Source organism: Phyllobates terribilis, unplaced genomic scaffold, assembly GCF_046119375.1.
Source record: "Phyllobates terribilis strain yellow unplaced genomic scaffold, ASM4611937v1 Scaffold_1__5_contigs__length_1240528914, whole genome shotgun sequence".
NCBI classification, from domain to species: domain Eukaryota; kingdom Metazoa; phylum Chordata; class Amphibia; order Anura; family Dendrobatidae; genus Phyllobates; species Phyllobates terribilis.
The window spans coordinates 174,737,092-174,750,468 of record NW_027362761.1 but is presented as its reverse complement, the minus strand read 5'-3'; the positions used below and the strand labels follow the sequence as shown (position 1 = coordinate 174,750,468).

At 41.0% G+C, this 13,377-nt stretch overlaps 1 protein-coding gene across 3 annotated transcripts in view; it reads right to left on the bottom strand.

Annotated features, from left to right (window-relative positions):
• Positions 1 to 292: 292 nt before the first annotated feature.
• ENTREP1 (endosomal transmembrane epsin interactor 1) overlaps positions 293 to 13,377 on the bottom strand; it is a 159,252-nt gene continuing 146,167 nt past the window's right edge. Inside the window, exons 8-10 of one of the 3 annotated variants that reach the window (XM_073669966.1) lie at positions 12,699 to 12,839; positions 9,672 to 9,961; positions 293 to 1,723 (exon numbers count right to left, since the gene is read on the bottom strand). In XM_073669966.1, the coding sequence (XP_073526067.1) occupies positions 1,517 to 1,723; positions 9,672 to 9,961; positions 12,699 to 12,839 (638 nt within the window). In that variant the 3' untranslated portion in view covers positions 293 to 1,516. The remainder of the gene's footprint in view (positions 1,724 to 9,671; positions 9,962 to 12,698; positions 12,840 to 13,377) is intronic. The other 2 variants (XM_073669938.1, XM_073669997.1) reach the window with 2 other exon arrangements.

Sequence of the window (13,377 nt, the reverse complement as noted above, 5' to 3'; positions counted from 1 at the left end):
GATGAGGGGAGCCACGCACACCGGGAATGGGGATGAGGGGAGCCACGTATACCGGGATTAGGGGTGAGGGGAGCCACGCATACCGGGATTGGGGATGAGGGGAGCCACGCATACTGGGATTGGGGATGAGGGGAGCCACGCATACCGGGATTGGGGATGAGGGGTGCCACGCATACCGGGATTGGGGGTGAGGGGAGCCACACCTACCGGGATTGGGTATGAGGTGAGCCACGCATACCGGGATTGGGGATGAGGGGAGCCACGCATACAGAGATTGGGGATGAGGGGTGCCACGCATACAGTGATTGGGGATGAGGGGTGCCACGCATACAGGGATTGGGAATGAGGGGTGCAACGCATACAGGGATTGGGGATGAGGGGTGCCACGCATACCGGGATTTGGATGAGGGGCCATGCATACCGGGATAGGGATGAGGAGTGCCATGCTACCAGGATTCCGATGAGGGGCCATGCATACCAGTATGGGGATGAGGGATGCAGTACCATACATACCAGGATAGGGATGAGGGATGCGGTACCATGCATACCAGGATAGGAATGAGGGGTGCCATGCATACCAGGATTGGGGATGAGGGGTGCCACGCATACCTGGATAGGGGATGAGGGGTGCCATGCATACGGGGATAGGGGATGAGGGGTGCCATGCTTATGGGATTGGGGATGAGGGGTGCCATGCATACCGGGCTTGGGGATCAGGGGTGCCATGCATACCAGAATAGGGATAAGGGGTGCCATGCATACCAGGATAGGATGGTGGGGACAGGATGGGGGCAGCACACATACCAGGAGGGGGGCAGCACATACCACACATACCAGCATGGGAGACCATATACCAATAAAAATGCTCGCCACCCGGGCGTAGAACAGGTTCAATAGCTAGTTTCTTATAATACTCCTAAGTAAGTACCCTTATAAGTGTAGGTTCCATGCTGGAGTCACTTCTGGGACGTTTCCATTGTTTAGCTAGTTCAGATTCTGCAAAAGCAATATAGCTCCCATAAAATAATCCAGCAAAATCAGATCAAATCCTAGTTGGTGCTCAACTCAGCTCATCATCATACTTTAGATGTTGTACTGCACATAGGTGAGACATTAAACTGCCGCTGTGAAGATGCAATGATGAAAAGTAAACTGGAAGTTCATTTATTTTATTACAATGCCACATACAGTATGTCACCATATCTTGGCACTGAGTAACCCTGAGGCTCCTGTAAATTAGAGTTACTGTATACAATTATATGTAATACTAGGCTTTAGGGCATTTTACAATTGAATAGTCCACACTGGCCCATGCTCTATAAAAGCCAAAATACTTTAAAACCTTCAATGTGTTGATGGATCTTTGGTTAAGGCCAAAGAAACCAAATTCTGATTAACTATTCAGCAGGAGATATGTATGAGGACTTCATAATTGGCAAGTTCAAGGAACAGCTGCATGCCACAGTCTTTCGAGACAATAGGACCTCTCTTGTTTATCCAATGGCTTATTTATCTGTTATAGTATAGTTTCACGCACAACTCCAATAAGACTGTGAGGTCTTTCTCTGGCAGTCCTTTGTCTTCTCATGCTATTGTCTCTCTGGGTTTGAGTAGTGCAAAAAGTGCTCACATCCCCACAGCTGTCCAAATGTAGAACACCTGGCTGTCGTCTGCTTGGTCTTCTCTGGGTTGCTGACACAGTCTGTTGACTTGGCTCCATTACCTTAACATTTGTGGATAAGAATAAAGATAATAATTAAAAACCATTAGATCAATAGAAGCAAATTGTTTCTGAACTGTGCAATTTCTAAGAACTAAAGGTGTGTTCACATGTTTTTTTCAGATGTGTTTAGAGTGAGTCAAAAAAAAAAGTCCAAAAGAGTGCTCACAAAACACTCAATCTTCCTATTCATTTATATGTGAAAATGACTTACTGCTCATATGGTCAGGTCAGGCTCTTGAGCATCTTTCAACTGCTTCAGATTTCCCCAACTGCCAAGCGGTTAAAAAAGTGACCTGAAGTGGCTGCTCCATAGTTTATAAATGATGTCAATGGGAAAACAAAAAAGCCCAGAAAATGCCTGGGTGTCTTCTGGAGTGTTTTGTGAACGTTTTCGCTTAACAAACACTTGAGTTCTACTCATTGCTTATTAGACACCAGTAGTCAAAAGAATGCAAGTGAAATAGAAAAAAAAGAAATCACTTTATTAAAGATATGAAAACTAAGCAGTATTGAGACATCACAAATGAAGCTAAAAAAGGGGACATCTGGAGAGGAGTAAGAAAAGGTACACTGCATAGTCAAACCATATAAAGTGGATACCCTGCAATATTCATTGCATATAATCTTCATAACATATACTGTAACTGAAAATTATTATGGTAGAGAACAAGAGAGCAAATAACAAATGAGGTCAAAATAGAGCAAGACGAGTCAATACCTCTGGACGAAGCATTTCTTTGTAAAATGTGTTTCAGGAGTAGTAGGTCCCTTGTTCCCTGCTCGATATTAACCAGTTCCCTGCTTTATGTTATTTGGATTTCTGATACTCTATGGGTTTCTAATGACTTTTGAAATAGGAGTACTACACATACTACATTGTTTATACAGGGTGGACAATTTATATGGATACACCTAAATTAAATGGGAATGGTTGGTGATATCAACTTCCTGTTTGTGGAACATTAGTATATGGGAGGGGGAAAACTTTTCCAGATAGGTGGTGACCATGGCGGCCATTTTGAAGTTGGCCATTTCGGATCCAACTTTATTTTTTTCAATGGGAAGAGGGTCATGTGACACAAAATTATTGAGAATTTCATAAGAAAAACAATGGCGTGCTTGGTTTTAACATAACTTTATTCTTTCATGTTTTTTTTACAAGTTTATGACCACTTATAAAATGTGTTCAAAGTGCTGCCCATTGTGTTGGATTGTCAATGCAACGCTCTTCTCCCACTCTTAACACTGATAGCAACACCGCAGAAGAAATGCTAGCACAGGCTTCCAGTATCCATTATTTCAGATGCTGCACATCTCGTATCTTTATGGTATGGTATATGGGGTACAAAGATAGTGGGGCCATTCTTCATCAATGGAAACCTCAATGCCACTGGATATCTGAAATTGCTACACGATGATGTGTTGCCCTCTTTATGCACTGAAGATGGCACGTTCCCTGAGTTTTTCCAACAAGATGGAGCACCACCACATTATGGGTGTCAGGTTCCTACATGAACAATTTCCTGGAAAGTGGATTGGTTGTCGTGGGCCAGTTGAATGGCCACCAAGGTGTCCCGATCTGACACCCTTAGACTTTTATCTTTGGGGTCATCTGAAGGCAATTGTCTATGCTGTGAAGATAAGAGATGTGCAGTATGTGAAACAACAGATACTGGAAGCCTGTGCTAGCATTTCTTCTGCGGTGTTGCTATCAGTGTGTCAAGAGTGGGAGAAGAGGGTTGCATTGACAATCCAACACAATGGGCAGCACTTTGAACACATTTTATAAGTGGTCATAAACTTGTAAAAAACTCATGAAAGAATAAAGTTACGTTAAAACCAAGCACACCATTGTTTTTCTTATGAAATTCTCAGTAAGTTTGATGTGTCACATGACCCTCTTCCCATTGAAAAAAAGTAAAGTTGGATCCAAAGTGGCCGACTTCAAAATGGCCGCCATGGTCACCACCCATCTGGAAAAGTTTCCCCCCTCCCATATACTAATGTGCCACAAACAGGAAGTTGATATCACCAACCATTCCCATTTTATTTAGGTGTATCCATATAAATGGCCCACCCTGTATATATTTTTTATGGGTGGTGTACTTGGCCCATAGATCTTAGAACCCTGGTCTGTTCTACGCTATATTTTCCATGTTTATTGACTCCTCTTGCTCTATTTTGACCACATCTGTTATTTGGAGTGTACTTGCTCTCTTGTTCACTACCATCATCATTTTGAGGTATATGTTATGAAGATTATATGCAATGAATATGCATGATATACTATTTATATGGTTTGACTATGCAGGGTACCTTTTCTTACATTTTTACAGGTGCTCCCATTTTTTTGCTTCATTTGTGTTGTCTCAATACTATCATTCTGCTTAGGTTTTATATCTTAATAAATGTATTTATTTTTTCTATTTTGCTTGCATTCTTTTGACTATTGGTGTTATTTATAGTGATGCATATAGGTCTTGTTACATGGATTGGGGCTCTAGGGGTTTATTGCACCAATTTCACCAATTTTTCATGTTGAACTGGACACACTATGTAATAGTGGCTGCAGGGCGAAATAAAAAGTGATTTTTATTTTTTAATTTCTCCTCTCCGTTGTGGAGGTATACGCAATCAAAGTATTGGTACTAATGAGTTAGTTGACTCATGAAGTTAGTTAACTTGAAGTCCAAGTGGGTGTTATTAGTTTGTTTTTCACTGGGGGTGTATAAATATGTCTGTATGAGTTGTCCAATCACAAGCAGGCAGCAACTAACTAGAGAGAGAACATGCACTGTCAATTCTGCTATACTGCACTGCTGTACTGCCCCTCCCCCTCACTACCTGTCCAAAGGTGAGAGCTCAACTTCTAAGCTCAAGATGAACAATGCCATAGATTCCAACCAGTAAGCTGATGAGACACAACATAAACCCATAGACTATGAATGCAATGTAAATGTACCCTGATACATAGCAATACATGTGTGTTAGTCTATTTTATGTATGGTATCCTGCACATGAACCAGTAAACTCATATTTATACGTATATTTGACATTTTGTTTGCTGTTTACTGCATTTTTAAGTAGGTATGGTGACAGAAAAAACACAATTCTGGCATTTTTTTTCTCTTTACGGCATCTATTGCATGGAATAATTAATGTTATCTTTTGATAGACTGGATCGATACCAATATGTTCATTTTTTTTAACATTTCTTTATGTTTAATTGGTAAAAGGGGGGTGATTCAAATTTTATATTTTTTATTTTCTTTCTATTTTTAAAAACTTTGTTTCACTACTTTTCCTTTATGTGTAGTCCCCATTAGGGGACTAAACCCTTAGGTGAATTAAAAATAAAGTAAAAAGTAATCTGAAATTGTCTGCTTAGACTATATACTGCAATACCACAGTATTGTAGTATATAATGAAAATTGTGGTCTCCTATGAAGCTAAGCCTGTGGCTGAGCTTCACAGAAGGACCAAGATGGCTGCCATGGTAATTATCAGTGCTCTGAGATTGCATCGAGTGTGGTTGATGGGAGCGCATCTGCATGAGCATTGGCAACCGCTCCAACTAAATGCCGCTGTCAAAATATTTACATTGAAATTTATATGGTTCATGACAGTGATCGGAGCTCAGCTCCAGCTGTTGCTCTTAGACACAGATGGCAGGCAACAAAAGTAAAACTTGAGGACCACATAAGAAGCAGTACATCATCCGTTTACTTGTACACATCATATGTGCTGGATGATTTTGATATACAGTACAGACCAAAAGTTTGGACACACCTTCTCATTTAAAGATTTTTCTGTATTTTCATGACTTTGAAATATTGTACATTCACACCTTCATTTCTTAATGTAATGATGGACACTCGTTTTTCTTTACTTAGGTGCTTTTTTCTTGCTATAATACAAATTCTAACAGTCTATTCAGTAGGACTATCAGCTGTGTATCCACCAGACTTCTGCACAACACAACTGATGGTCCCAACCCCATTTATAAGGCAAGAAATCCCACTTATTAAACCTGACAGGGCACACCTGTGAAGTGAAAACCATTTCCGGTTACTATCTCTTGAAGCTCATCAAGAGAATGACAAGAGTGTGCAAAGCAGTCATCAAAGCAAAAGGTGGCTACTTTGAAGAACCTAGAATATAAGACATATTTTCAGTTGTTTCACACTTTTTTGTTAAGTATATAATTCCACATGTGTTAATTCATAGTTTTGATGCCTTCAGTGTGAATGTACAATTTTCATAGTCATGAAAATACAGAAAAATCATTAAATGAGAAGGTGTTTCCAAACTTTTGGTCTGTACTGTATACCGTATTTTGTGGACTATAAGACACACTGGACCATAAGACGCACCTAGGTTTTAAAGGAGGAAAAAAAATTAAGCAAAAAATGTGGTCATGATGCCCTGTTATGGGGGAGGGGGTCTGCTGCTGACACTGATATTGGGGTAATGTCCCCCAATTCTGTTAATATCCTCCATCCTGGTATGTATGGCCCCTCCTTCCTGGTATAAGTGGCACCCATCCCATCCTCGTATGCATGGTACCCCTTCATCCCCCATCCTGGTATGCATGGCACCCCTTTATCCCCCATCCTGGTATGCATGGCACCCCTTGATTCCCCATCCTGGTATGCATGGCACCCCTTAAGCCCCCATCCTGGTATGTATGGCACCCCTTGAGCCCCCATCCTGGTATGCATTACACCCCTTGAGCCCCCATTCTGGTATGCATGGCACCCCTTGATCCCCCATCCTGGTATGCATGGCACCCCTTGATACCCCATCCTGGTATGCATGGCAACCCTTGATACCCCATCCTGGTATGCATGGCACCCCTTTATCCCCCATCCTGGTATGCATGGCACCCCTTGATTCCCCATCCTGGTATGCATGGCACCCCTTGAGCCCCCATCCTGGTATGTATGGCACCCCTTGAGCCCCCATCCTGGTATGCATTACACCCCTTGAGCCCCCATCCTGGTATGTATGGTACCCCTTGAGCCCCAATCCTGGTAAGCATGCCACCCCTTGAGCCCCCATCCTCGTATGCATGGCACCCCTTTATCCCCCATCCTGGTATGCATGGCACCCCTTTATACCCCATCCTGGTGTGCATGGCCCCCCCCTGAGCTCCCATCCTGGTGTGCATGGCACCCTCTAAGCCCCCATCCTGGTATGCATGGCACTCCTTGAGCCCCCATCCTGGTATGCATGGCACCCTCTGAGCACCCATCCTGGTATGCATGACACCCCTTGAGCCCCCATCTTGGTATGCATGGCACCCTCTGAGCCCCCATCTTGGTATGCATGGCACCCTCTGAGCCCCCATCACGCTGCCTACAAAAAAAAAAAATAAACACTCATACTCACCTCCTCTCTCCTCCAGCGCTGGGTCCTACTCTACTGCCAAGACTCTCACTGTGTGAGCCGCGCATGGCAGGGCAAGCATGGCGCCCCTGCCATGCGCCCTCACACAAAGTGAGATGCTGTGTTGGAATAGTCACTGCTCCCCACGCCGGGACTCTGTGCGTGGGGAGCAGCGACCATTCAGTCTCTTCAATAGCTGGCACACTGTACCGCAGCGCGGCTCCTGCTTCCGCTCTGCCGTCTGTGTGCCCGCTATTAAAGACCATGGATATTCACTACAACCCATGGGAGTGGGTTATAGGGAATATTCATGAGCTTTAATAGCGGGCACACTGCGGCTCCAGTGTGCCGGCTATTAAGAAAAATGAATATTCATTGCTCTACGCCCATGGGCGTGGGGAGCAGTGAATATTCATTTTCTTTAGTAGCGGGCACACCGTAGGCTGCAGCAGGCGGCTGCTGCCTCCTGTGCCCAGCTGATCCCCCGCTATAAGACGCACCCCTCACTTTCCTCCAAAATTTTGGAGGAAAAAAGTGCGTCTTATAGTCCGAAAAATACGGTACCTCCTGTTAATGCATACTATATGTGCTTGATGATTATGATATATACTGTCCATATTGGGTGACACAGTGTTAATGCATATCACATGTGCAGGATGACTTTGATATATACCATATGTACTGGGTGATAAGTAGTACTTTTTGACTACTTGCCATATTTAGTATGCACTGAAACTGTTCCCTATGTGGTCCTCAAGTTTTACTTTTGTCCAATTTACATTGTTTCATTATTTATAGTATGTAAGCGCGGGCACTCTTGGTATAGTGGCACAAAAAGCAACATTTATCTAATAAAGGTTTTTTATTTTCCTAAACACTTGCTCTTTAATCTTTTGGACCTTATGTTTGTTGTTTTCTTCTTTGTTGTTATATAACCAAGTTGGAATCTACTATGTGTAAAGGGAGCGCTGCCCTAAACATACGCCACACACACAGGCACCCCAGCGCTGACATACCTATATATCTTTTTGCGTCAAAGGATTAAACAGTATTGCTAAATATGCCCCATTGTCTTTATATACCATGCATTTTCTCTTAATTATTCCTCTGTGCAATTTAGGAAAAACATTTTTTCAAAGCTCCACAATTCTGATTAAATCTCTCTCTACTACAATGTACTTTACAGTTATAATAAGATCTATATGTGAATTAGCTGTGCGTGTGTTTGGCTCGTTCTCACCTCAATTCTTAACAGCCTTGCTCATCAACCTCTTCCTTAATGGCACTGGACATTTAGGGCACATGAGGGAACTGCTTCCAAACTAAGGCATAAATGTTGATCAGCAGCGGTTGTCGGTACTAATATATAAGGATAGCCTGGCCATTCAACCCATTTCCACTTCTGGATTATGGCCCCAATAGTGCTTACTGGAGCCTTCAGTAGTTTAGAAATTCTTCTATAACCAATGCCATCAGTATGTTTTACAACAATAAGTTTGCAAAAGTCTTCAGACAGCTCACGGATTTTACCCATCATGAGATGTTTCTTGTGTGGCACCTTTTTACTAAGACAACTTTTTATAGGCCATCAGTTGAACCAGCTGATATTTTTCACCAAGTTGCAGGATTGCTTTCTAATTACTGACAGATTTCAGCAGGTGTCATGACTTTCCATGGCACTCTTTCTTCATGTGTTCAATACTTTTTCCCTGTGTCATTTCTCATTATTACACATAACTTAATTTATGGACATCTATGGTTTGATTTTTTGTCTGCATGGATTGAATGGGTTGTTGCCGACATCTGGTGAAAATTTCATATCAATATCACCTTTAGAAATATATTTACTTAGAAAATTGGTTACGTGTTCAATACTTATTTCACCCGCTGTATATAAAATTCTCTTACTGGAGCTGAATCTTTCTATAGCATTATCATCTTACTGACATACACTCCTCAACATTGAAATTGCAACATCAAGAAGGAAAAGTCATGAAATTATGAAAATCACAGAAGGAATAGACATGTTAATGCTATGACAACTATGTAAAAATGGAATTAACATTTTCAAATCATCTCAATTTAGTTAGTGTTGAGGCTGAGCACCATGCACAGAAATACATTACATGCCTTGGCATACTATCAATGAGGTTATTAATGGTTGTCTGAGGAATGTTCTGCCACACTGAATGCACTTAAGCAAGCAAATCATCAAGATCCACTGCTAGCAGCTCCCTTTGTAATTGTCGACCTATGGTGTCACAGATGTGCTTGATCGGAGACAAGTCCAGAGAAGCTGCAAGCCATGGTAGCAAGTTTAGGCCAAAGCATGTAAGTCTGTGTTTTTCAGCACGTGGCGCTCATACTCTATTGTGAATGAATTGAGATGTTTTTAAATTTTTGTTTACATTTTTTCATCATTTGCATATCATTAACACCAATTGATACTATGCTTTTCATAATTCCATGACATTTCCTTCTTAATGTTGCAATTTCAATGTTAAGGAGTGTATAATTATTTTTAATTAGCTGACATAAAGCTTGATAAAGGTTAACTAACCTGTTCAAGGAAGTTGGCACTTAAAATGGCTTCATCCATGTGTTCTTCATCTGATTTTAGAACGGTTTTGATGCTTTCTACCAGTTCACGTACATCTGCAGACATGTGACAAGATGGCTCCTCTAAAAACCTGGTCACCAGAAGCTTAGTGTCCATATATGATCGGTAATCAACTAATGACCTAGGTCTTGATCGAATAGCTTTTGTTCTTAAAGCACGTCTCATGGTAACAGTCATCAATGGTGGCCTGAGTTCTGTCTGAGTAGCTGCTTCGCAGCTTGGAACTGCACCTGCATGCAAAAAAAAGAATATATTGCATTTCAGTAAACTCTAAAATTAATAATCATGAAACTACAAATTTAAAGAGGACCTTTCACCAAATTTTTCATGTTGTACTGTACACATGATGTAATAGTGGCTGTAGTGATCTAAAATGATTTTTCTTATTTTGGCTCTCCATTGTGTAGATATTAGCAATTAAAGTATTATGTACCTATTGAGTTAACGTTTTTTTTTTTTTAAGTTCAAGTGGGTGTTATTAGGATTTTTTTACTGGGGTCATGTACTTCTTCTCCCTGTAAGATGCTGACAAATCAAAAGAAGATGCCCCACAATAGAGTGAGAGGGTTTCTTAGTGTGTGAAATTTAGTGGTAGAGCTCTAATCTCCTGGTCTAGCCACCTTTTTTATTTGAAAGCACAGACGACTAAAGGCCCCGTCACACTAAGTGAGATTGCTAGCGAGATCGCTGCTGAGTCACAAGTTTTGTGACGCAACAGCGACCTCAGCAACGATTTCGCTACGTTTGACACTTAGCAGCGACCATGCCCCTGCTGTGAGGTCGCTGGTCGTGTCGGAATGGTCTGGACATTTTTTTGATCGTTGAGGCCCTGCTGGGTAGCATGCATCAGTGTGTTTGACACCTTACCAACAACCTTGTTGACGACTCAGACACAGAAACACATAGGCGTGCATTATTATACAGATCGTTACAGGTCGCCGCATCGTTGCTGCGTCGTTGGGAAGATCTGACTGTTTGACATCTCACCAGCGACCACATAGCGACGCAGCAACGATCCCTGACAGGTCGTATTGTTGTTGGGATCGCTGTAGCGTCGCTTAGTGTGACAGGGCCTTAACATCTTTCAGATAACGTACCTGTGGGAGAAGGGTCAGCGCAGCTGAGTTTAGCTGTATCACATTTCAAACCCTCCTATTAGCTCTCCTCCTCACCTAGCTATGTCAGCAATGCTGTACTGCCCACACACACCCAGACACACTGCCTGTCAGGAGATGAAACTGAAACTGTCAGTATCACACTTAATGTCTGTTGTACTAGCTCTGCAGTAAAATCAGAGCAGCATATCATAATATCTCACACAGGAATAGTCCAGAATAGGCAGACTGCTACTATATTAAATGTAATGACAGCCTAATGTCACTGCAGAACGCATACAGTTAGGCTATGTTCATATATCCAGTAGTGATCAGACACAACGTTTTAGTCAGTTTTTAAATAATGTGTCCTTGCTGGATCCGTTTTTTTAACATTGAAGTCTATGAAAAGTAGGTCAGTTAATTTCTTTCATTTGTAACAGATCTGTTTTCTACTTACTGGATCCAGTAATCAAAAAACGGATCTGTTACTAGATCTAGTAAGCAAAAAACGGATCTGTTACTAGATCCAGTAAGCAAAAAACGGATCTGTTACAAATGAAAGAAAAACGGAGGGCTGATTAACAGATTCATTGTTAAAAAACGGATCCTGCAGAGATCAGTTATTTAAAAACGGACTAAAAAGTTGTGTCTGCACAACTTTTTTGTCAGTGGATTGCTGCTGGATCCATTCTAACGGATCATTACTGGACATGTGAACATAGCTTTACTTGAGCACAGCAGACATAAGTGTGATTCCTCACACACTCCGTAAGCAGCAGAGCTCATAGAAGGGTATGTAATATGACACAGCTAAACTCAGCTGCACTACCCTTCCCTCCACATTGCCCTTATGTAGGAGGTTAGACCAGGAGATCAGGGCTGTCTAACATTATACATCTCACACATTAATCTACCTGATCTAAGCTATGGTGGGGGTGTGTTCTTTTTTCCTTTCAGTGTTGTTCCGTGCTTATGATTGGTCAGCATTATAAAGGGAGAAGAAGTACACGACCAGAGTGAAAACTCTGATAACGCTCACTTGGACTTTAAAAAAAGTTAACTCATTAGGTGCTAAATACGTTGATTGCTAATATTTCACAATGGAGAGGCAAAACTTTAAAAAAAATGTTTTATTCTGCTCTGCAGCCACTATTACATTGCGTGTCCAGCTCTGCATGAAAAATTTAGTGAAAGGTCCTTTGTAAAGATGTTGTTCCCCAATTAAATGTTACATTTTTGTTAAATCATGTGCAAAGTTACAATTTCTCAATTGAATTTATTTAGAATTTTTTTTTTACTATTACTGTTACAGTAATTAGTTTTTTTTTTTGTCATGCCCTAGTTTTCATTTCTTTTTCACAATGTCAACCTAACAGTTTCAGTGTGCATGAGAAAATGCCAAATCTGGCGTGGCTATTTATATTGGCTAGCCTTCACAACAGCAGGACTCTCATCGTCTATGTACAAGAGGACTAGTTGGATATACAGTTGGACTAGTCAAAAAAAGCGAAATGTTTTTGAAATAAATCTTGCTTATTCAATATAATCACCTTTCAATGCTATACATTTATTGCATTGATCAAAAAGTAATTCTATTACTTTTGAAAATAAAATGTTGGTGAACATTGGACATAATTTCAAAAAACATCACAGTAAAAGACAATCTTGAGGAGCAGATACAAAGCATAGTATGCTAAAGGGGAAGCATTGGTGCTTATTCATAACATTAGTCTCCTAACATGGGCTAGACGGACTTCTAGGCCGGCTCAGTATCCTGGTCCTGTATGCAACTGCTAATGAAACAATTTTGCCTGTCTTGTTATTGCTAAATACACAGACACACGGTTATCTTCTTGTCTTTCAAAGTTACCTCTTAGCGGAAAATCATGAATGACTGGATCACTGTGTGATCTCTTCCGTTGTGGTTTACTGGCAGGATCCTCTTCTGTATTTTGTTGTACAGTTGATGAAGGTACAGATATAACTTCTACATTAGAACAAGCAGCAACATCTGTAAAGAAAAACACAACTATGGTTCATTTTATTGGTAAGGATGTATTGGTAAATCATAAATTCCTGACAAAAAGGAATCAATAGTAACATATTGTATGTGTAAAACATTTTCTATACCTGCTGTATGTAAAGTGCGTTGCTCTGTAACCCAATCATACTTCAGCATTAGTTTATCGACTACTAATTCTTAATCTTAATTTCTGAAAATATGTTTGCCACAGCTATTGTTACAAAAAGTGATGGAACCAATTATTAAGTTAAAGGGAACTTACTTTTTATATGGTTGCCAAATTGCTTTGTTCATCATATAAATGCAGTAAATATTTGCTGTATGTTTATGAAATAGTACAAGGCATTTTTTTTAAAACAGATATCAGTGTTTTATCATAAGGAGATTATCAATGGAGGACTGGTAAACCTGTCGTCCTCCTTATTCAGGAACTCTGTATAACTCCACCCCCACCAGTGATTTACACCTTTTTGCTACCGTGGCAGTCGAGGGCCTGTTTAAAGGGGTATTCTCATCTCCAAGATCC